This window comes from Rana temporaria, chromosome 7 (genome assembly GCF_905171775.1).
Source record: "Rana temporaria chromosome 7, aRanTem1.1, whole genome shotgun sequence".
Classification (NCBI taxonomy): Eukaryota; Metazoa; Chordata; class Amphibia; order Anura; family Ranidae; genus Rana; species Rana temporaria.
Window position 1 is genome coordinate 7,980,727 of NC_053495.1, and position 25,487 is coordinate 8,006,213.

At 45.2% G+C, this 25,487-nt stretch overlaps 1 protein-coding gene across 11 annotated transcripts in view; it reads right to left on the minus strand.

The window, feature by feature from the left end:
• ATP2B2 (ATPase plasma membrane Ca2+ transporting 2) overlaps nt 1-25,487 on the minus strand; it is a 226,662-nt gene that overhangs the window by 26,302 nt on the left and 174,873 nt on the right. For 5 of the 11 annotated variants that reach the window (XR_005750531.1, XM_040358825.1, XM_040358824.1 and 2 more), the window contains 10 exons: nt 24,358-24,592; nt 21,264-21,443; nt 21,089-21,176; nt 18,776-18,882; nt 16,223-16,414; nt 15,047-15,260; nt 13,819-14,030; nt 9,960-10,067; nt 8,484-8,666; nt 2,184-2,355 (listed from right to left, as the gene is read on the minus strand). Coding sequence is in view for 9 of the 11 variants with exons in the window: in XM_040358825.1 (XP_040214759.1) it covers nt 2,184-2,355; nt 8,484-8,666; nt 9,960-10,067; nt 13,819-14,030; nt 15,047-15,260; nt 16,223-16,414; nt 18,776-18,882; nt 21,089-21,176; nt 21,264-21,443; nt 24,358-24,592 (1,691 nt within the window). In the remaining 2 variants the exon portion in view is untranslated. The remainder of the gene's footprint in view (nt 1-2,183; nt 2,356-8,483; nt 8,667-9,959; nt 10,068-13,818; nt 14,031-15,046; nt 15,261-16,222; nt 16,415-18,775; nt 18,883-21,088; nt 21,177-21,263; nt 21,444-24,357; nt 24,593-25,487) is intronic. The other 6 variants (XR_005750530.1, XM_040358823.1, XM_040358822.1 and 3 more) reach the window with 2 other exon arrangements.

The window sequence follows — 25,487 nt, forward strand, 5'->3', positions numbered from 1 at the left end:
AACACGCCCCCCCAACACATTTGAATTAGGCGCCCTTACGCCCGCCGATTTAGGCTACGCCATCGTAACTTAGCAGGCAAATACATTGAGAATCATGTACTTGCCTAGCTTACTTACGGCGGCGTAGCCTAAACACGCTAAACTAGGCCGCCGCAAGTTTAGGCTATTGTGTGTGAATCTACCTAATAGAAAACAATGAGGAAGAGAAAAAATATAACAATATTTATTGAAAAAAGTACATAGTATAATCAAAAAGTGTTCAACAATTTGATAAAAATCATGTAAAATTATACAATTTGGTACAGTAAACCTTTGTGGGTCAACGTGTTTCACCGTTAGGCTTCTTCAGGACACGATCAAGGTTCAAAGAGGTAGAAAAAAAGAGAGAGCGAGTCTCACTGTCTTATAGTGGACTGGATCTCGTTTGCAAATGTCCAATGGCCGGAGAGTTTTCACCAACAATATACAATTTGTGGAATAGTTCCAAAGGACTGCAAAAAGATGATCAGCGAGCAGCTAATTTCGCTCTGAAATTAAAATGTTACTGAGCAGGGGCATATGAACGTCTCATATAGATAGCATCAAGCGGATGAGCATATTAGGCGGTCTGGAATCCGAAGAAGGACTGCACAAGCGGAACTCATAAATGCTGATAGGATGTTGTATAACCCATCTGCACACACTACCCATAAGGCCTCGTACACACGAGGGGACATGTCCGATCGGAGATTTCTGTCTGATGGTTGTACTCAGAAATCCGCGAGGACAGGATACGCGGTGACGTGGCCGCGCCGTCCCGGCGACGTGCGCGACCCTGGAAGGTCAATGCTTCCACGCATTCGTCGAATCACTTCGACGCATGCGAGGGCTTTCGGCCGAGCGGACATGTCCGGTGAGCCGTACAGACGACCGAACATGTCCGACGGACAGGCTTCCAGCGGACATGTTTCTTAGCATGCTAAGAAACATTTGTCCGCTGGAAACCTGTCCGATCCGCCGGAAAATTGTCCGGTCAGCTGTACACGCGACCGAACTGTCCGCGGAAACTGGTCCGCCGGACCAGTTTCAGCGGACATGTTCGGTCGTGTGTATACGAGGCCTTAGGGAGTACCACTTGTGCAGTCCTTCTTTGGTTTCCCGGACCGCCTAATATGCTCATCTGCTTGATGCCATCTATATGAAACGTTCACATGCCCCTGCTCATCAACATTCTAATTTCGGTGTGCGAAATTAGCTGCTCGCTGATCATCTATTTGTAGTCCTTTGGAACTATTCCGCATATTGAATATTGTTGGTGAAAACTCTCCGGCCATTGCAGATTTGCAAACGAGATCCAGTCCCACTATAAGACAGTGAGACTCGCTCTCTCTTTTTGCTACCTCTTTGAACCTGAAGAAGCCTGACGGTGAAACGCGTTGACGCACAAGGGCTCACTGTACCAAATTGTATAATTTTACATGATTTTTTATCAAATTGTTGAACACTTTTGATTATACTATGTACTTTTTTCAATAAATATTGTTATTTTTTTTTCTATTTCCTCATTGTTTTCTATGCCTCTAAAGTCCGGCCTATGGTTACTCTCCGAGTGCCATTTTCTTTGTTTCCTCTCTAAATGTGAGTGCTTCCTTTTTTCATCTTTCTGATTACAGGTCTAGACTGACACTTTGTCTGATCACCTACACTGTGCCATGTATTCCATGGCCGATATATAGCTATGTGACCTGTCGGTGTGTAGTGTACAGGTATGGATATATTATGGTGATCACATGAAATGGTTTTTGGTGTGGTTGCCGGTCTCGGGTTGAATTGCACAGTTAATGGTCACCTGTAAGGAAGAAGTCAGAAGGTTGAGGAGACTCTAGTGAGGACCCAGCACAGATAATGGATATATGGAGGAAGAGGCGTCCTGGAGACACAACTGAAAATGGATCTGGTTTATGTAACTAGATGTTACGGCAAAGATAAAATGATGACATGGATATAGAAAATGGAGGAAGGTCACCAGCAGAGGACGAATAGAACGTTACAATCTAGGCTGGCAGGCTGCACAGCTCCTTGGTTGGTTCTCACTGCATTACATATATAGGTTTCCATTATCTGTGCTAGCTTCCTCACAGAGACAGAATGGGGTCCAGAGTTGGCATTTCTGTGGATGTGAGGCAGTAAGAAGACACACTCACGCCCTGCGGCTGCAGCTGACGCACTGGTAGGAGAGGAAAGAGCATTGCTTAGCGATACGTGACTAGGACTAGAAACATTTGTTACATCCTGGTTCTGGCTGGTGGTGGAGGATTGTCTCCTCAGAGCCCCCTGAAAGGAAGCCCCGCTCTTGAATGTATTCACTACTTCAATCTGTAACGGAGGAGAGAATGAGACAAGGTTTGTTCAACACACCCCACATAAAAAAAAAATGGCAAAAATAATACAATAAAGACACAACACAAGGACAAAGACACAACACAAAAGACAGCACACCTGGATGTTATATGCAGAGACTACTGAGCCGGGTTGCAATATACACATACAGCCTAGTAAATACTGTGCAAAACACACGTACACTCTGTAGTAGACATTAGCATTGCATACATACACGTATGGTACAGTTACTCGGTTATAATCCGTATTGGTCTTAATGCTGAGATAAATCACACAGTCCCTGTCACTGGTGGAAGTCCAGAACGTGGATCTTGCCTTTAACATAGCTTAACCCAAAGCTGTTCTGTAGCTTCAGGAATAGTCTGTGGGTGGCTCGCTGAAGATCAGGCCCCATCTCACCATCTACACTTGGCTTCCAGGCTCTGGTAATCTAGCTCACCCAGTATACTCATCTATCCAGGAATCAGTCCCAGTTTCCTTCTTTACGATTGGCTTCCATGTTCTGGTAATCTGGGTCATTCATTATACTCATCTGTTCGGGAATAGTCTCTGGGTGTCTAGCTGAAGATCAGACCTCAACTCCCTATCTGCACTTGGCTTCCAGGTTTTGGTAATCTAGCTCACCGGGTATAGTCCTCTGTCCAGGAAAGATCTTTTGAGGGGCTAAAGATTAGACCCTGTCTCCTACTCTACTATTGGCTTCTGTGTTCTGGTAATCTGGCTCATCCACTAAAGTCATCTGTTTAGTTATAGTTGGGTGGTCTACTGAAGATCAGGCCCATCTTCTCATCTATGATTGGCTTCCAAGTTCTGGTAATCTGGCTCATCCAGTAGATCTGTCCAGGAATGATCTCTGGGGTGGCTTGCTGAAGATCAAGCCCTGTCTCCTCCTCTATGATTGGCTGCAGGTCACTTAGGAGGTATTCTTGCCCCTTGAGTATACTCATCGGTTCAGGAATAGTCTCTGGGTGTCTAGCTGAAGATCAGGCCCCATCTCACCATCTACACTTGGCTTCCAGGCTCTGGTAATCTAGCTCATCCAGTATACTCATCTATCCAGGAATCAGTCCCAGTTTCCTCCTTTACGATTGGCTTCCATGTTCTGGTAATCTGGGTCATTCATTATACTCATCTGTTCGGCAATAGTCTCTGGGTGTTTAGCTGAAGATCAGACCTCAACTCCCTATCTGCACTTGGCTTCCAGGTTTTGGTAATCTAGCTCACCGGGTATAGTCCTCTGTCCAGGAATGATCTTTTGAGGGGCTAAAGATTAAACCCTGTCTCCTACTCTACTATTGGCTTCTGTGTTCTGGTAATCTGGCTCATCCACTAAAGTCATCTGTTTAGATATAGTTGGGTGGTCTACTGAAGATCAGGCCCGTCTCCTCATCTATGATTGGCTTCCAAGTTCTGGTAATCTGGCTCATCCAGTAGATCTGTCCAGGAATGATCTCTGGGGTGGCTTGCTGAAGATCAAGCCCTGTCTCCTCCTCTATGATTGGCTGCAGGTCACTTAGGAGGTATTCTTGCCCCTTGAGTATACTCATCGGTTCAGGAATAGTCTGTGGGTGTCTAGCTGAAGATCAGGCCCCATCTCACCATCTACACTTGGCTTCCAGGCTCTGGTAATCTAGCTCATCCAGTATACTCATCTATCCAGGAATCAGTCCCATTTTCTTCCTTTACGATTGGCTTCCATGTTCTGGTAATCTGGGTCATTCATTATACTCATCTGTTCGGGAATAGTCTCTGGGTGTCTAGCTGAAGATCAGACCTCAACTCCCCATCTGCACTTGGCTTCCAGGTTTTGGTAATCTAGCTCACTGGGTATAGTCCTCTGTCCAGGAATGATCTTTTGAGGGGCTAAAGATTAGACCCTGTCTCCTACTCTACTATTGGCTTCTGTGTTCTGGTAATCTGGCTCATCCACTAAAGTCATCTGTTTAGATATAGTTGGGTGGTCTACTGAAGATCAGGCCCGTCTCCTCATCTATGATTGGCTTCCAAGTTCTGGTAATCTGGCTCATCCAGTAGATCTGTCCAGGAATGATCTCTGGGGTGGCTTGCTGAAGATCAAGCCCTGTCTCCTCCTCTATGATTGGCTGCAGGTCACTTAGGAGGTATTCTTGCCCCTTGAGTATACTCATCGGTTCAGGAATAGTCTCTGGGTGTCTAGCTGAAGATCAGGCCCCATCTCACCATCTACACTTGGCTTCCAGGTTCTGGTAATCTAGCTCATCCAGTATACTCATCTATTCAGGAATTAGTCCCAGTTTCCTCTTTTACGATTGGCTTCCATGTTCTGGTAATCTGGGTCATTCAGTATACTCATCGGTCCTTGGGTGTTTAGCTGAAGATCAGGCCTCATCTCACCATCTACACTTGGCTTCCAGGTTTTGGTAATCTAGCTCATCGGGTATACTCCTCTGTCCAGGAATGATCTTTTGGGGGGCTTGCTAAAGATTAGACCCCGTCTCCTACTCTACTATTGTGTTCTGTGTTCTGGTAATCTGGCTCATCCACTAAAGTCATCTGTTCAGATATAGTAGGGTGGTCTACTGAAGATCAGGCCCCAGTCTCCTCATCTATGATTGGCTTCCAAGTTCTGGTGATCTGGCTCATCCAGTAGATCTGCTTAGGAATGATCTCTGGGGGGCTTGCGGAAAATCGAGCCCCGTTTCCGAATGGTTGCAATCCAGTATACTCATATGTTCAGGAATCATTTTCGGGTATCTTGCTTAAAGCTGAACTCCAGGTATATTCCTAATTGCATAACTACATTGTGCCAACCTCAACCCATGAAAGTATGCATATTAAATACCCGGTGGATCACTGGGGAAGCTGGAAATCACTGTGTTAGTCTGCACTACTACAGTGATCGTTGCTATCTTACAGGTCTTCTGCTGAACACCTTCCCCTCTGCATACTGACCGCAGGGGGTCGCTCACCCAGCACTACTGCTATTCATAGAAAGTCTTGTATTATTTTCAGTAAATAGAAGGTGTTCTCTGATTGGATGAGGCAAAGATTGTGACTGTATCACCCTAGCTCTCCACGTTGTCAAATCAAAGAACACCTGAAAGAATACAAGGTATTCTGTGAATGGTGGTGCCACAGGATCTGGTAGATAGCTGCTATTACTGTATTAGAACTGACTACTACAGCAATTGTTAGCTTCCCCAGACACCCTTATTTATGATATATGCTGTACATACATACATGGGTCCAAGTTATACAATATAAGTGTGCAATAAAGACCTGCATTTGACCTGCTTCAGCTGCTTTTGCATTCCCATAGACTTGTGTGGGGAGAGAAACAGTTCTAAAGCAAACAAAAGCCCATTGGAACTGGCCCTAAGCCCCTTTCTTACTGGTTGCTGCAGATGCTCTTTGTAGTCCCTTATGTGCTGCACATGGTATGATATGTAGCATACTATCATGGAGGGGTCTGAAATTGTTATCGTAGGTGCATGTCCACTGTGAGAGACATAATCCAAAAAAAAAAATCCAGAAATCACAATGTATGATTTTTTTAACTATTTATTTGTATGATACAGCTGCAAATAAGTATTTGAACACCTGAGAAAATCAATGTTAATATTTGGTACAGTAGTCTTTGTTTGCAATTACAGAGGTCAAACGTTTCTTGTAGTTTTTCACCAGGTTTGCACACACTGGAGGAGGGATTTTGGCCCACTCCTCCACACAGATCTTCTCTAGATCAGTCAGGTTTCTGGGCTGTCGCTGAGAAACACGGAGTTTGAGCTCCCTCCAAAGATTCTCTATTGGGTTTAGGTCTGGAGACTGGCTAGGCCACGCCAGAACCTTGATATGCTTCTTACAGAGCCACTCCTTGGTTATCCTGGCTGTGTGCTTCGGGTCATTGTCATGTTGGAAGACCCAGCCTCGACCCATCTTCAAAGCTCTAACTGAGGGAAGGAGGTTGTTGCCCAAAATCTCGCAATACATGGCCCCCGGGCATCCTCTCCTTAATACAGTGCAGTCGCCCTGTCCCATGTGCAGAAAAACACCCCCAAAGCACAATGCTACCACCCCCATGCTTCACAGTAGGGATGGTGTTCTTGGGATGGTACTCATCATTCTTCTTCCTCCAAACACGGTTAGTGGACTTATGACCAAAAAGTTCTATTTTGGTCTCATCTGACCACATGACTTTCTCCCATGACTCCTCTGGATCATCCAAATGGTCATTGGCAAACTTAAGACGGGCCTTGACATGTGCTGGTTTAAGCAGGGGAACCTTCCGTGCCATGCATGATTTCAAACCATGACGTCTTAGTGTATTACCAACAGTAACCTTGGAAACGGTGGTCCCAGCTCTTTTCAGGTCATTGACCAGCTCCTCCCGTGTAGTCCTGGGCTGATTTCTCACCTTTCTTAGGATCATTGAGACCCCACGAGGTGAGATTTTGCATGGAGCCCCAGTCCGAGGGAGATTGACAGTCATGTTTAGCTTCTTCCATTTTCTAATGATTGCTCCAACAGTGGACCTTTTTTCACCAAGCTGCTTGGCAATTTCCCCGTAGCCCTTTCCAGCCTTGTGGAGGTGTACAATTTTGTCTCTAGTGTCTTTGGACAGCTCTTTGGTCTTGGCCATGTTAGTAGTTGGATTCTTACTGATTGTATGGGGTGGACAGGTGTCTTTATGCAGCTAATGACCTCAAACAGGTGCATCTAATTTAGGATAATAAATGGAGTGGAGGTGGACATTTTAAAGGCAGACTAACAGGTCTTTGAGGGTCAGAATTCTAGCTGATAGACAGGTGTTCAAATATGTATTTGCAGCTGTATCATACAAATAAATAGTTAAAAAATCATAAATTGTGATTTCTGGAATTTTTTTTTTTGATTATGTCTCTCACAGTGGACATGCACCTACGATGACAATTTCAGACCCCTCCATGATTTCCAAGTGGGAGAACTTGCAAAATAGCAGGGTGTTCAAATACTTATTTTCCTCACTGTATACTCCTGTGTTTTTTCTGTGGGTTGTAATAAATACTATGCTGTATGTGATAAATCTAGTACGTTTTCTATACTGTTCTGTATGGTGTGATATATGTAGTACTCATTAAATACTATGCCATATGGTATTCTGTATGTAGTACGCTCTCTATACTATGCCGTATGGTGTGCTATAAGTAGTACTCGCTCTATACTGTCTCCTCTGGTGTGATACACTAAATGGCCAGAATTTTGTGATCACCTGACCATCACACCTATATAAGCTTGTTGGACACCCTTTCCCAAATCTATGAGTATGGGGTTGCCCCCTTTGTGACTATAACAGCCTCCACTTTCCTGGGAAGACTTTCCACAAGATTTTGGAGGGTGTCTGTGGGATTTGTGCCCATTTGTTAGCTCGGGTACCGATGTTCGATGAGAAGACCTGACTCACAATCGGCATTCCAATTCACCCCAAAGGTGTTCAGTAAAGTTGAGGTCGGAGTTCTGTGCAGGGCACTCAAGTTCTTCCAAACAATCAAACTCATCGAACCATGTCTTTATGGAACTGGCCTTATGCACAGGAGACAGTCATGCCGGAACAGAAAAGGGTCTTCACTAAACTGCAACCACAAGGTTGGAAGAGTACAATCGTCTACTATGGCTTTGTACGTTATAGTATTAAGAGGACCCTTCACTAGAAACATCTGAACTCCATCATTTGGAGGGGGTTCACATACTTTTGGCCATATAGTGTATATGAAGTATACTCCTTATGCTATTTTTTATGGCATGGTGTGTGTACTATATGCCTATACATGTGGGATTTACTTACAGTGTTTATTACTTACTAACGTTAAGTGCTTAGTTTAATAGTATGTTTTTCTCCAATATGCTTCGATGCAACAAATTCTGATATAGTATTTCAGTAAAGTGAACCAATGAATCCACTCAATTTCCAAAGGTTAGCTCTTGCCCTTGCTAGCAGTCTACGTTGACCGTATTTTGGCACCATGGCATAATAAGATACATTGACGACACATCAGGTTTAATGTAAGCTGGGCTTTCTTGGGCATCGAGCACACCAGGACCTGGAATACTGTTTCCCCTCCCCCACCAGTGTGCTGCCACCCATATACCTGGGTTTGTATTCTGTTGAGTCCCCGGAACCAGAGGATCTGCCCTCTTCTTAACTCCCTCTCTGCGTGGTCTATTTCTTCATTATCCTCATTCATTTCCTCTTCTTGATTTTCCTCAGTCTGTCTCAGTCGGCCAGCCCCCTTCAAGAATTTCAACCTTTTGGTCGGGATGCTAGCGATGACCTATAGAACAGAAGACTTGATGAAGCAGATCTAGCCGCAGATAATAAGGTCCTCAACCACCCCAAAGGATGAAGAAATAAAAATAGAGACGGGACTTTAAATTTGACTTGTTGGGAACATATAAAATATATAGCAATTTTTTTTTCTAGAAAATTACTTAGAACCCCCAAACATTATACATTTTTTTTTCTAACGCTCTAGAGAATAAAATGACGGTCGTTGCAATACTTTATGTCACACCGTATTTGCGCAGAGGTCTTACAAGCGTACTTTTTTGGGAAAAAATACACTTTTTTGAATAAAAAAATAAAACACCAGTAAAGTTAGCCCATTTTTTTTTTATATTGTGAAAGATAATGTTACGCTGAGTAAATCGATACCCAACATTTAACGCTTCAAAACTGCGCCCGCCCGCTCGTTTTTTTTTTTTTTCCTTATTTATTTTACCTTTTATTTTTTACACAGTTTTTTTTTTAATTGTGTCACTTTTATTGCTACAGTGGAACCTCGGATTACGAGCATAATCCATTCCAGGAGAATGCTCGTAATCCAAAGTACTCGCATATCAAAGCGAGTTTCTCCATTGAAGTCAATGAAACCATGACTTCAATGGCATGCAATACCGCATTCGGCCGGAGGCAGGGGGGTTGAAGAGCCTCAGAAACGTCCGGAAAGACCCGAGGACAGTTCGGCTGACCTCGGCAAACCTCGGAAAGACTCCATTCGCGATGCCTTTTTCGAGGTCAGCCGAACTGTCCTCGGGCCATTCCGTGCATTTCCGAACGTTGACGATCGGCACCGTTCAGCTCCTTCACCTAATAGAAAAAAGCATGACAGGACCTCTTAAATATGAGATCTGGGGTCAAAAAGACCTCAGATCTCATATTTGGACTAAAATGCAATAAAGAATAAAATAAAATTGTAATTTAAAAAAATATATAAAAAAAGGCCCAAAGGGCCTGGAATGTTTTGGGGAGAAGGAACCCCCATGCTGTTTTAAAAATTAAACAATTCCCACACTTCTTATGTTTACATTCTGCTGTCATCAGGGAATCTTGCTGACACCAGATAAGTTATGGTTGTTAAGGACGCGGCAGCTGCCCGCTCCTTAACAACCAGCTACTTATTTTTAATGGCCATTTTTCACTTCGCAAAAAATGCTCAGGAGCCCACACACGACCGTTTTTAATGACCAATTAAAAAAATGGCATTTTTATCGTCGTTGAAAAACGGTCGTGTGTACGTGGCATTACACAACATGAAAAAAAGTGTTTAGGTAAATTTGACACCTACCTGTCCCCATACCAGTTCTCCAAAGCCAAGAAATATGCACCACATCCACTGGTCCAGCTGTAGAGGAGCACAGCTAAATGGCTTCCCACCGAACTGTACAATTACGATCTGCAATTAAAAAAAAAAAAAAATCACCTTTCAGTCAAAAGATTTAAAGCTGAACCCTTTGGAAACATATATATAGGGTCTTTGCACTCACTGTAAAATATTTTTTCTTGGAGTTCATTGAGGGACACAACAATTCATATACTATTTGGTTATACTGCTGCCTACGGGAGGATTCAATAGTGGTAAGTAGACATGTGCACAACAAAAAATTTCGTATTTTTTTGTTCCGTTTCGTCTCGTTCCGTAGATTCGTAAAGATTCGTAATGTCGTAAGACTCAAGTTTTCCTATTCGGACCCATTCGTATTTCGTAAGACGCAAGTTTTCCTATTCGGACCCGTTTGTAATTAAAAAGTGGCAACCCTAGATAGGCCCGATGTTCGAGGCAAACGTAAGTTCAACTCAAACATCGCCGAATACTGAACATTATGGGGCGTCTTAGTGGGTTGCTGCTTCCGACAGCAGAACAACCCCTCCCCCCGCTTCTCAACTTTCTTTAATGTGACATGTCACTGTCGTCAGCGCCCCTCCGCTTCTCTTTTTTTTTGCATAATCTTTTTTATTGAGATTTATATTGACATACAAAACTAGCCCACGCAGGGGCCGAACAGTTGCCCACGCAGGGGCAGTACCTCGGTTGTGACAATACGCCGCAACAGGGCACAACACCCGCTTCTCATTTTTAATGTGCCATGTCATTTTGCTTAGGGCCCCAGAGAGGTCAGGATCGGCACTGCCTGTTCTGAACCACATTCCTGTCTGAATATTGTGTCCAGGTTTCAGGAGGACTGAAACCCGGACACATGATTCAAAACCCGAACTGTCCGGGTGAATCCTGGACAGGTGGCAACCCTAGGCCCATCCCTATTAAGGAGAGAGAACACTATTGTGAGAAGGAAAGGATTAACATAGACCAGGGTGGAAGGAGTCGGAAAACAGACTGGAAAAGAAAAAACCGACTTCACCTGCAGCCCGCCTGTTGCTTTTAGTTTGATTTATTGGTTGTGCCTTAATTGAAGTGCTGTGTTTTAGTGCCCTGTACTTAAAGAGGAAATGTGCCTGGACGGAGATAGACAATATGGCCCAGATTCACAAAGCACTTACGCCGACGTATAACAAGTTACGCCTAAGTAAGTGCCAATGTGCGCCAGGATATGTGTGCGGCCGACCCACGAACCAACATGCATCTAAAAACAGGCTACACCCCGCCGACGTAACTTGCACACGCCGGCGTAGGGTGGGCGCACATATGGGCTGGGCGCATGGTGCTGCTCCCATTGATTAGCCATTCAAACATGCAAATGATGGAAATACGCCGATTCACGAACGTGCGTGTGCCCGGCGCATGCTACGCAAGTTGTACGTCCGGCGTAAAGTTATTCCCCATAAATGAGGGGAAACCCGGCAACAGACATGCACAGGTCTGCACCAGGGAACACAAGCAGGCGTATTGTGCGTTGGACGTGTGTCTGTCTGGGCGTACGTTATGTTCAGGTCGTACGCAGTGATCCGACGTAGCTTAGGCAGTTGTGAGCAGGCGCAGGGGGGTGCTGTGCATGCGTCCACTTCACGGCGCATGCGCAGTTCATGATACGTACCTGTCTGGCGCTCGGCCCATTATTTGCATTAGGTCACGCCCACTTCCACCTACACCTATGCCTTCGAAACCCACTCCACGCTGGCGCAGCGTTGGGAGCACTGGCTTGCTGAATGAAATGCTTGCCTCTCCGCACTACGTTGGCGTGCCGTACGGTGTGTGCTCTACAGGGGCGTAATGTGCGCCTTGCTCTCTGTGAATCTGGGCCTATCAGTCTGTGCCCTCCCCCCCCCCCCCCCCTTCCCCGTCTGTAGCTTTTCCATAATCTGATATAAACCTATTCTGAGATGGGACGGAAGAGTGTTTGTCAATAAATCAATTAGTGGCTCATAAGAGGCCCATGGCTTTGCGAAGGAGAACATTTTCCCCATTAGGACAGACTGTGAGGCAGGCCAGCATCATAAATATAAGATCAGGTCTATAATCAAGCAAAGCAAATCAATATCAGTAATGCACAAAATTTTAACAATTGTTTAAAGTGACACTAAATATCCCTATACTCCACACTGAATCCATACACATCCACTACTTAATGGCTCTGTAATCTATTTTTCATGAAATCTTTTCTCACTGAGTTTTTCTGCCGCCTTGTAATGCGGGGAACCTTCGTTTGGAGTTCTAGTTAGTTAGGAGAACAAACATAGTCACCCTCTAACAAGAAGTCAAGGGAATTGTGTGATGGAAGGGTTTGTGATGCGATGGAAGACCGTTTGTACACACTCCATCGGACAATTGTTGTCGGATTTTCCGACAACAAATGTGTGATGTTGGATTATCCGATCGTGTGTACACAAGTCTGTGCAGACTGAAACTGGGGGCTAAATGTGTGCCTAACAAGTGTATGCTTGCTGCTTGTACATCTCCGTGCTTTCAGTTCTGAATGGTAACTGAAAGCAAGGAGAAATCCAGGCAGAGTCTGTGTGCCCTGTTTACAAAAACACGAATCTCTGTCCTGTCATTGGCCACAGCTAATCAGCAGGTATACAGCCAAAACCGTTGGCTGTAACCTGCTGACAAACTTGTGTCCAATCACACAGAGGGTTATGGACACATCTGATCAGCAGGTATACAGCCAAAATGATTTGGTTGTAACCTGCTGACAAATTAGTTGTCATGGATATGCAATAGTCTGGCAGCTTACCTGTTTCCATCTGTCCATTAAGAGGCCTGACTCTGTTCTGGTTACCTTCTTATGTCCTCTCCTTCCTGTATGGCCCCACCCAGGCCATCCCAGGAAGTCTATATTAACTGTTGCACTACAGGCCTGCAGTGCTGTTCAACAGTGTTGTTTTCTTTAGTTCCTGTCTGCAGTGTGCTACTATTGTCTTCCTGTGTACCGTTTTTGACTCGTCCCTGACTTCTCCTGTTTGCCTGTGATCTTGACTTTTTGCCTGTCCCTCGGTTACCCCTGTCTGCCTGTTGCCCTGACCTCGGCTTACCCATCACTACTGCTTGTCTGCTTGCTGCTTCCACTCTCTCCCTGCGGAGCGTGACCTAGGGGATCCCAGGGGTCGCGACCTGGATCCAGCTGCGGCGAAGGCCATCCTCACCACTAGAGGCTCTGGTGAACACAAAGCTGGGTCTTAGACTCCGCGCCCTGGCCCGGCGATCTTGGGTTCACACTTGCTCTCTTATCGCAGCAGTCGGTCATAGGTTTCACTACCCTCTGGTGCATCCCTGACCCCAACGGGGTGCACTTGTCACCTGGCCACAGGTGACCTGACATTAGTGTCTAATCACACATAGGGTGATTGGCCACAGCTGATTAGCAGGTATACAGCCAAAATAATTGGCTGTAACCTGCTGACAAACTAGTGTCTAATCACACATAGGGTGATTATCCACCGCTGATCTGCAGGTATACAGCCCAAAAAAATTGTCTGTAACCTGCTGACAAACTCGTGTTCATTTTACACATAGGGTGATTGGACACAACTGATCAGCAGGTATACAGCCAAAATAATTTGGCTGTAACCTGCTGACAAATTAGTGTCCAACCACAGCACAGATCAGCGGGGGTCACACGCATTTGCGCCTCTAAACTAGGAAGTTCACCACGACGTACCCGTAAATGTACTGCTGGCAAGTGGTTAAATCATCATTAGATGCATTGTCAAGGCCTTGTCAGCCAATTTGTATACAGTATTAGTATTACCTGGATTCCAAAGGTGCCGAGTACAATTGTGCAGAAAATGGGGTTTCGGAATATGCCGTCAAACACATTGCGCTCTCCGTGGATCTTTCGGGCATTGATTTCATTAAAGAGTTGCATCATAACAAATGTGTTGAAGATGATGGTGTAATGTTCAGATGGAGGAGAGTGCAGGGGGGCATTCCTTCCACTATCGATATTAAAGATTTCTTCTCCTGCAAAACACAAAGGTGTGTTTAGGGGATTATGTCAGAGCATCAAGAAAATAAGACCGTCTACTAGGGTTGTCCCGATACCGATACTAGTATCGGTACCGATACCGAGTATTTGCGGGAGTACTTGTACTCCCGCAAATGCCCCCGATGCCTGGCCGAATACTCATCTAGGTATGGGGGACATGGCTGCTTATATGGGGGGGATATGGCTGCTTATATGGGGGACATGGCTGCATATATGGGGGAGACATGGCTGCATATATGGGGGATATGGCTGCATATATGGGGGACATGGCTGCATATATGGGGGGGGGACATGGCTGCATATATGGGGGGACATGGCTGCATATGTGTGGGGACATGGCTGCATTTGTGTGGGGACATGGCTGCATATGTGTGGGGACATGGCTGCATATGTGTGGGGACATGGCTGCATATATGGGGGACATGGCTGCATATGTGTGGGGACATGGCTGCATATGGGGGGGCATGGCTGTATATGGGGGGGACATGGCTGCATATGGGGGGGACATGGCTGCATATGTGTGGGGACATGGCTGCATAAGGGGGGGACATGGCTGCATAAGGGGGGGACATGGCTGCATATGGGGGGGACATGGCTGCATATGGGGGGACATGGCTGCATATGGAGGGGACATGGCTGCATATGGGGGGACATGGCTGCATATGGGGGGACATGGCTGCATATGGGGGGGACATGGCTGCATATGGGGGGGACATGGCTGCATATGAGGGGGACATGGCTGCATATGGGGGGGACATGGCTGCATATGAGGGGGACATGGCTGCATATGAGGGGGACATGGCTGCATATGGGGGGGATATGGCTGCATTTGTGGGGGGACATGGCTGCATTTGGGGACACATTTAAAAAAAAGTATCGGTATTCGGTATCGGCGACTACAGTACTTGAAAAAAAAGTATCGGTACTTGTACTCGGTCCTAAAAAAGTGGTATCGGGACAACCCTACCGTCTACTATGGAAGCAATCTTACCAGCAAAGAGTAACGTGAATATCAGAGTCAGCTGGTAGACGGCGTGCCCCAAAATATTCTTCATCATTGTCTGTGATATGAGAGGCTTGTTCCTTCCATAGGGTTTACGCAGCAAAAGTGACTCTGTTGGTGGTTCGGTTGCCAACGCAAGAGACGCAAATGTGTCCATAATTAGGTTTACCCACAACATCTGCACAGCCTTCAGTGGAGAGTCCTGGAATGAGGGGAAAAAAACGATAATTGTCATCAATCTATCAGCATTATCTCTTGTGACACAACCAGATTTTTTTTTCCTGCGGTGGCCTTGTGTGCCAATAGGTCTGGATGGGGTGTGAGAATTAGACATGTGCACTGCCGAAAAATGTGTTCGTTTCCGTTTCATTTGTTTTTTGCTTTTTTTCGGGGTCATTCGTTATGATCGAAATTCGTTATTTCGAATAAATTCGTAACTTCCGAAAAATGTGTTATGTTCCATTCGATCAAAAATGGAGTGGCCCGACGTTCATACTTAACATTGCGTACGCCTCATATAGCAGGGGTAACTTTACGCCGGAAAAAAGGCTTACTTAAACGACCTTAAAAAAATGCACCGGGCGCACGTACGTTTCTGAATCGGCGTATCTAGGTCATTTGCATATTTTACGAGGAAATCTACGGAAGCTCCCCTAGCGGCCAGCGTAAAATTGCGCTCAATTATACGCCGGCGTATGCTAGTTACGTCGGCGGAGGAAGCCTATTTTTAAAGTGTATCTGCCTTTGAGAATCGGCATAAGGATACGACGGCGCAGTTTTTTTTAAATTACGGCGGCGTATCTGGTGATACGCCGACGTAAACTGTTTCTGAATCCGGGCCTGAGTCTATGACAAAACTGCAGTGCTGACATCTGATCATAGCCAGTTAGCTGATGGTCACTTGCAGTATTGCGGTCCTCAGCAGTTTCTGATAGATGTTATATTAATCCCTGTTGTGTCATCGCTGCTCTCAGACTCCCTTTCAGTTGTGATCTTAAAAAATATCCCAGCTTTGGTTTCTCCTTTAAATGTAGTTATTTTCATAAACCCTTTATTGTAACCCTCTGATGCCACACAGGCATCTCACATATTGTCACTTGGACAGTAGGTAGAGAGATTGGCGTTTCCTAGAAGAAGTGATGAGAAGGATCTTGTCCTCCTCACCTGGGTGATGCAGGCCCCGGTAAATGCCACGATCACAGCCACCACGTTGACAGTCAGCTGGAACTGCAGGAATTTGGAGATGCTGTCGTACACGTTTCGTCCCCACATTACAGCCTTTACTATGCTGCTGAAGTTGTCGTCGGTAAGAATGATGTCAGAGGCTTCTTTAGCAACATCTGTGCCAGCAATCCCCTGGAAGATCATAAAAAAGGGCAAAAAAATACATTAAGCAACTTTGCTGAAATAAAACATTTCACATGGTTTTCCATTGAGGAGCAAGAGATGTCAGTATATCACAAGCTTATTAACAGATACATTGGGAGAAGACTTTGCATGATCCTCCTTAGGCTTCGTCTGCTGAAGACAATGGGTGCTTTTGCCACCAGTAGCACCCTTGATAATAGTATGAAGGCCATGAAGAACAGTTCTTATGCCTAGTACACACGATCGGATTTACAGACGGTCAAAAGACCGCCGGGAAAACCAAGGGGAAAACCGAGAACCGGCTTGGTCGCTTTTCCCCTGTACACACAGCCGGTTTTCCCAGGCAGGAAAACTGCCAGGAGAACTTTGGTCGGGAAAACCAGCCGTGTGTATGCTCCCTCGCAGTGTTTCCCATAGGAAAACGGCGGGAAAAAAAAAAACGCTGCAATTCGCGGCGAGAAAAAAGAGAACATGTTCCTGTCGGGAAAACTGCTAAGGAGCATACACACGGCTGGTTTTCCGGGCCAAAGGAAAACACGGCAGTTTTCCAGACGGGAAAAACGATCATGTGTACTAGGCATTAGGCACTGGTTCTGCAGTCCAGCACTTTAACCAAAATAACTTATGCCTGTATACAGACAGGAGACATTTGAGGCATAAGTCAGGATGTGTTCACCAGACTGTTAAAACTGAAACTTTAAGCTACAGCCATCCGGTTCAAGAATTCTATAACCAAGGGATCTAATGCAGCAGTGGTATAATCTCTTTTAAGGGATATTGACCAGTCAGTCAAACCAACCAGTCTTCCCTGCAGTGAATGAACCTGGGAGCAATGTGTATAACGTTAATGCCTAATAGACCCCTGATGTCTCCTTAAAGATGATCTGACACCAGCAATACGCTGTCACATAGGAGGCTATTGACCATGGATAACCGAAGGTCAACAAAGTCACTTTTAGGTAGGCAGTAGAAATGGATCAAGGATTAAAGTTCTACACAGATCTTTGCAAGTAGCAGGAAGATGCTTCCTCGACGCCTAATGATGACTGGGCACGTGACACTCCCGGTGGAAGACATCTGCATTCTGTCCCACAGAAATCACCCCTTCTGCAGAGGAAACCAGCAGGAAACACGACATTTTAAGATGTACAGCGACTTACTGACTGTATGTAATTAAAAGAGAAGTTTGGGTTCACAAACATATATACTCACTTTGATGGCTGCAACATCGATCCGATGCTGCAGCTGTCCCCTGCTGCTGGCACTTCACTGAGAACTGAGCAATCAAAGTCTACTGATCATTCAGTTCTTGGTCTTCAGTGAGGAGAGAGTGGTAACTATCAGTCACTGGTTCTCTGCTGTGCCCCTCCAGCACTCACTGGAGTGCCGGGCTGTGCAGGAGGCGGGAGCGGCTGGCTCAGGCTCTCAGCAGCCCGCTGAGAGGCTGAGCCAACTGCCAGTCAGGCATCTGGGCAGATTCTAATATTACTGTCAAGATCCCTGCAGAGCCTGGACTAGCCAACAGTGGGCTTTAGCCCGCTGTCGGCTGAATCTGGGACACAGAAGTGCAGTACTATGTGCTCTCCTGTGATCCCCAGGAGAAAAATGGCCAAAAAAGCTTTTTAAAGTAGCTCCCCGACCAGCCTACTCACAAACGGAGGCAATGCCAGCAGCTGTGGACTTCGAAAGCTCTCCCCGGCTAGCTTTTACCAGAACAGGGTCTGTAAAGCACCCTACATGGGACCCATTATCGGAAAGGTCAGCTTCATGTTAACCATTAAGCATCCAAGCCAGCAAGGTCTGGGCATGGCAATCCAAAAGCCAGGCTAAGGATGATCGCGCCCAGGGGCGGACTGACAACTCATGGGGCAATAGAAGATTATGGGGCCCCTGGGCTTACAGATGGCCACCACGCCAGGAGGCAGTGCAGAGGTGGGGCAGTGGAAATCGCGGGATTTTCACATCAAAAGCATGTCGGTTTCGGACATATTAGGGACAGATGTAAAAAAAACATAGATTTTGACATACTGTCCTTGGTTTTACTGAGCCTGGCATCCCTGATGGGGCCCCCTAGTAGCATGGGGCCCTCGGGCAGTGCCCGAGTGACTCAATGGTCAGTCCGCCCCTGATCGCGCCATATAGCTGCTATTCGAAAAGACAAAGCTTTAGCAGCAATGTAGAGAAAAGTCTTCGACTGAAGAAAAAAATGTTCTGGGAAAAAAAGGTGCTAGTATAATAGGTCTGTCTTTTTACAAATACTTATTACAGATGTCTGATGAATGGGGGGTATTTGAGGGGTGTGAGATGTTAATATTTTTCAAGCATATTACAAATCAGGAGCGTACTTACCATTGCGAAACCAACATCTGCTTTCTTTAAAGCAGGACCATCGTTTGTTCCATCTCCGGTTACTGCAACTACTTGCCTCTGCTCCACTTGTGTGCTGTCTATGATGCCTACAACAGGAAGAGATCATTTCTATAGAAACATATATTGGGTAAGATTGATAAAGCATACACATTCATTGTTGTACACATATATTGGTATAAGATTGGTAAGCCCATGTATCAATAAGGTCATGTTTTTACCACTTACTTCTGTATACGTGTTAGTAAGGTCACAGTCTTACCTCCCACCTTGGAATACTGTATGTGTCAGTAAAGTCATAGTCTTACCTCTCCCCTTTGTATATGTGTCAGTAAGTGTCTAACCTCCATATGTCAGTATGGTCACGGTTTTCTCCTATATAAGCAGGGCTTTTTTTCTCAGAAAATAGGTGCAGGAACTCAGACCACTATACACCCCCCCCCCCCAAAACCCCCTCACACACACACCCTCGAAACCTCACCACATAGTGGGTTAATAGTGTGGTCAAATTTCTTAAGGGGCATTACATACAGATTGCAGTGTTGGGGTGTGAGGGGTTCACACAAAAAGCAGGGTTCAGGGGTGATCCAGGGCCATCGTTAAGGCAGGGCAAAAGGGGAAGTTGCCCTGGGCCATCGTGAGTCGGACTTGTGTTTACAAGTGACAGTGGTGGGCAGGGAGCAGAGGGCCTGAGCCAGAGGTGGTGGAACTGAGTTCCACCAAGTTCCAGCTGAAAAAAAAAGCCATGTATGTATATATATATCAATAAGGTCACGGTCTTACTTCTCAAATCTATATGTCAGTAAACTCACAGTCCTACCTCTCATCCCTATATACTGTATTGTAAGTGTCAGTAAAGTCACACTTTTACCTCTCACTTCTGTATATGTGTCGGTAAGGTCACAACCTTAACTTACACCTCTATATGTACTCTATATTGTCAAAATATAGGAACACCTGCACACACATGAAATTTAATGGTGTCCCAGTCTTAGTCCGTAGGGTTCAATATTGAGTTGGCCCACCCTATGCAACTATAACAGCTTCAACTCTTCTGGCAAAGGTTTAGGAGTGTGTCTCTGGGATGGATCAATGAGGTCACAGTCTAATCTTACCTTTGTGTATGGGTTAATAAGGTCATGGTCTTACCTCACCTCTGTGTATTGGCCAATAAGGTCATGGTCTTGCCTCTCACCTCTGTGCATGGTTCAATGAGGTCACAGTCCAACCTCACCTCTGTGTATGGGTCAATAAGGTCATGTGAATGGGTCAATGAGGTCACAGTCTAACCTCACCTCTGTGTATGGGTCAATAAGTTCACGGTCTTACCTCACCTCTGTGTATGGGTCAATACGGTCACGGTCTTATCTCTCACCTCTGGGTCAATAAGGTCACAGTCTTATATTTCACCTCTATGTATGGGTCAATAAGGTCATGTGCATGGGTCAATGAGGTCACAGTCTAACCCCACCTCTGTGTATGGGTCAAAAGGGTCATGTGCATGGGTCAATGAGGTCACAGTCTAACCTCGCCTCTGTGTATGGGTCAATAAGGTCATGTGCATTGGTCAATGAGGTCACAGTCTAACCTCACCTCTGTGTATGGGTCAATAAGGTCACAGTCTAACCTCACCTCTGTGTATGGGTCAATAAGGTCATGTGCATGGGTCAATGAGGTCACAGTCTAACCTCACCTCTGTGTATGGGTCAATAAGGTCACAGTCTAACCTCACCTCTGTGTATGGGTCAATAAGGTCATGTGCATGGGTCAATGAGGTCACAGTCTAACCTCACCTCTGTGTATGGGTCAATAAGGTCATGTGCATGGGTCAATGAGGTCACAGTCTAACCTCACCTCTGTGTATGGGTCAATAAGGTCACAGTCTTACCTCACCTCTGTGCATAGGTCAATAAGGTCATGGTCTTGCCTCTCACCTCTATGCATGGGTCAATGAGGTCATGGTCTTGCCTCTCACCTCTATGCATGGGTCAATGAGGTCACGGTCTTACCTCACCTCTGTGTTTGGGTCAATACGGTCACGGTCTTATCTCTCACCTCTGTGTATGGGTCAATAAGTTCACGGTCTTACCTCACCTCTGTGCATAGGTCAATAAGGTCATGGTCTTGCCTCTCACCTCTATGCATGGGTCAATGAGGTCACAGTCTAACCTCACTTCTGTGTATGGGTTAATAAGGTCAAAGTCTTAACTTTCCCCTCTACATGTCAGTAAGATCATGACCTCAGCTTCTGCTATTGTACATGTCTCAGTATGTCCAGTGACAGCACAGTCTTACCTTTCACCAGTGTATGTTTGTCAGTAGGTGATGATCGAGCCAGAACCCTCAGCTTTGGCCATACCTTATCAATCCTCTCTTGTTCAATCTACACACAGACAACAAGCACACCGTGATAAGGTGACATTCACTACACAACATATTCACATGTGCTCATGTATTCTGAATGACGTACCTCTCCCTTTTCATTGCGTATCCGTCTGTTAAACTCTTTTCCTTCAATGCAGATAAAATCTTCTCCAGGATGTATGATGCCACATTTAATGGCAATGGCACGTGCTGTATTAATGTTATCTCCTGTTACCATACGAACAGTAATACCAGCCCTCTGGCACATTTTGATTGCATCAGGAACCTGTTGAGGAACCAAACAGCATTTCCTTAAAGTCTGAAGAACAATAAACTGGCCCTTTGTTTAGGTAGTTTGGAGACCCTTGACCTAACCAAACCTTCCCTGTGAAGTCTGGAGTCTCCAACAGCTTCTGTCACACTACCTATAGGAGGAAGGAACACTGGCAAACCAAAAACTATAGGCCAACCAAGGATAACCCTTCCTTCTATCTGCATGCTTCGGTTTTTGCTAGAAGCAGGGGGGGAAGCCGCCCAAGCCACCGAGGAGGAGAAGCAGAAGCAGGGGGGATGCCACCCGCGACTTGGATGGGGTAAGTAGTGCGGGACTAACGATCAAGGGATGGCGGGGGAGTTTCTTTGCCCCCCCCAAAAAAAAATGGAGCATCAGCCACCACTGGCGGTAAGTGAAATTGTAACCAAAAGGTCAACAAAATATTAACAGACTGCTGATACGATCAAAGCTTTTAACACCCTAATTAGGTTGAGAATGTGACAGGAAATCCAGTCTGATCAAGTAGAAACAAAATATATATAATTCAAAGAATTAAGAAATTTAAATGTGGTGAGCAGAACCCACCACCGAGAAACCAGAGTTAGGAATCTGCTAGAAACACAAGAGCGAGGGGTGACAAATGACTAGCCACCAAGGCTGTTGGATTACATCACCCTACTAATGGAAAGGACCATATAACTGAATCACCTTCAGGAAAATACCGAAAATGTAGTAAAGGATGTTTTCCTTGTTAAGCCTCGTACACACGATCGGACTTTCAACCAACTTTTTTGTGGATTTTTGTCCGAAGGACGTTGGCCGTGAACTTGTTCTGCATACACAGGGCACAACATTTTCAGCCAACATTCACCAAACCACGTGTTTTTTCAGCTCTTTACCGCCACCCTTTGGGCAACTTTACCGCCACCCTTTGGTTCTGAGCATGCGTGTTTGTACATCGTATTTTAGTTGGACCAACTTGCGTACACACGATCGGATAAACCGACGTTACAGATTTATTGCCCAAGAATTGATGAGCATGAAGAGACAAATTTTGTTGTCATTAATTCAGCCGATAATTGTCTGATGGAGCATACACACGGTCGGATTATCCGACACAACATGTCTGTCAGACAATTATGGCCATAAAGTTGGATCGTGTGTACGGGCCTTAAGAAGCACACAACCTTAGAAGAAGGACCCTCATAGTTCAATGAGACAAACTCTAGTCTGAGAAAAGATTAACATAGACATCAGGAATTCTGGGGAAAAATTGTGTTCCAAGATATCCTACAAAGTCTGAGAAGGCAATTAGAGGAGATATATTTTTTTGCAAATATTACAATATATCTTGATTTAAGAGAAAAAATGATGGTAACAAAAAGAAATTAGTGTTTGTCACAGCCGAGGAAAAGGCATCTAATCTCTTTGGACACTGAAGAATGACAGCTACAAATAAGGTTATCAATAAGATGAAATCAAGTGAAACCCACCCACCTGGGCAGGACAGTTATAATAGCATCATGGGCCCCTGGGCAAAGTAATGCTCTGGGGCCCCTACAATGATGACAGTGAAGGTAAACAGACATCAAGTAGGTAAGAGGCAGACTGCCTCCCCTGTGTATCTATCACTCTCAGTGCCATCATGGGGCCCCCAGTTTCGGGGCAGCGTGGGCTCAAGGACCAGCTGCTTTGGAGAAAGTGCAGGGGACCCCCCATGCATCTGGGGCCCCTGGGCAGTGCCCATGTGTGCCCTGCACCTGGGTGGAGCGAAAGTGCTGCTAGCCCAAAATATGAATACTTAGAAAAATTGCTCCCAAGTGCATATCGGCAGCTAGAAAAAGTTGGACTGAAAAGAATATATATAAAAAAAGTTCTTTATTGCATACAAATATATGAAAAAAACCCCACATGAATTAAAAACTACACGAGCTCTGGTATGCATGGTATCCAAACATGAGATGTCAATGTTAGATAGCAAAAAAGAATTTCCTAACATTAAATGCTATTGCTCAGCGAAGAGCTCAACGCGTTTTGACCGTATAGTGTTCTGATCTTCCTCAGGGGGATGAAGGCATCTTCAAGTTGAAATATTGTACATGACCAGAGTGGATTAAAAATATTATAGGCGGGGTAGTTTTCAGGTCTCTGTCCAAGGAGTATGGAACGGGCCCACACTAAATACTGGCACTAACCTGGATATGTGAGGAATTCCTAGTATTCCTTGCATGATTTCTTGATCCTTTAAACTTGGTTATTATAATTGTGTGGGCCCGTTCCATACTCCTTGGACAGATTACCACCTGGAAACCCAGAAGTGCTGTGAGGGGGGGGGAGCACACAGGGGCCAGGGGCAGCAGGACAGGGATAGGTAGGCAGTAGGGTGGCATGTAGAGCAACTGATGCCCTCCATTTCCTTCCTGCGGCCTCAGCTAAATGTCTGCAGGAGGGAGAGGAGGAGAAGTGGGCATTTGTTGACTGCATAGAGGGATCAACTTCTTACACATGCTGCCGCCCCCGCTACACCTCACATCCAGGTGTACAGGAGGATTGGAGCATGGGGCCGGGTCACAATGGTGACCACTGCGACCCCTGTAGGTACACCCCTGCTTGGAGCCCATTGAGAGAAAAGGTTCCACTCCTGTGTGTTTCCGATTATGCTCTCTGTTAGTCATTCTGGTGGTTAGAGGGTTTATCTTACAGTCTTTTTCCTTGCTTGCTAATGTTTAATCCCCCTGTAGTCAGCAGTTTAACCCAAAGGGGAAAGACTTTCTGTGTCCCTCAATAATCTCCAGGAACAGGATTACAGTGAGTAAAAAAAAAAATCCCACTACTATTATGAAAAATCAAAAAGATCACATTGCATTTTTCTTTGTGTTTTCATTGAAGGAAAGAAAACAGTCTTCAAACAAGGTACATACTTTACCTCTGGCCTGACTGGATCTTCAATGCCGACAACAGCTATGCATGTCAGATCCGCCAATATATCATTCTCGTTCTCCCAGTCCGGCTCTGGGTTCTGGCTAAAATCCCGGTATGCAATGCAGATTGTCCTGAGCCCATCGCAGGCCATGGGTTCTATCACTTTTTTTACCATCTCATCTCGGTCTCTGGGCCTGAAAATTCTGGTCTCTCCGTCCCCGCCCTGGATTTGCGCACACCTACAAAACATAAGATGATGAGGTCGCCTGTTACGCGGTGCCCATAAGGTCACAGAGCAGTGGTTCTCAACCTTTCTAGTGCAGTGACCCCTTGATAAAATTTCCCAAGTTGTGGGGACCCCTAACAGTAAAATTATTTTCGTAGCGTGGGTTGTAGGCACCCACAGCAAGACAAGAAATTGGCGCCTCTAAACCACGGATATTTTCCTGAGTCCCTTCAACTTGTACTGTATTAAAACCCCGTATGATACATTTTTGGATTTTTGTTCTACTTTCTTTTTCTTTTATCTCTTTCTCTTTTTTTTTTTTTTTTTGCCCCCATCCCTCTCTCGCCGTCTTTTTGGTTCTTTCTCTTATTCTTTCTCTCCCTTTTTCTTAGTTCCTCCCCCTCTATTCCTCGACCCTTCCATGTATTCTCTATTTTTATTCCTTCTCTTACTCCTTGGTGTGGGGGTGGGGGGTTTCTGATCAGCCAACTTAGGTGCTCTTGATCTAGGTCATCTGCTGATCAGAGAACTGTAGTAGGAACTTTTAATGACAACTCTAATCATAGGTAGTGTTACTTAGACATGTGCAGACTGGAATATTTTGTTTCGTTTTTTCGTTTTTGTTTGGAAAATAAATTTATTTAGTTACTCCCGAAAATCATTTTGATCTCTTTAGTTTTTTGTTGGGGAATAGCTTTCGTCCGAAAATCCAATAATACTTGGTTTCTGTCGAATGGTCAAAAGAATATTCGACAGAACGTCGAATATTTGTAGTTTCCATCAATTGTTCAAACGAATATTCAACGAAACGTTGAATCTTTACGTTGAATCGTACATTTCCGTTTGAATATTCTGCCTACAAGAATTCTAATGTTGTATGACTAGTAATAATGTCAAATCTATTCTCT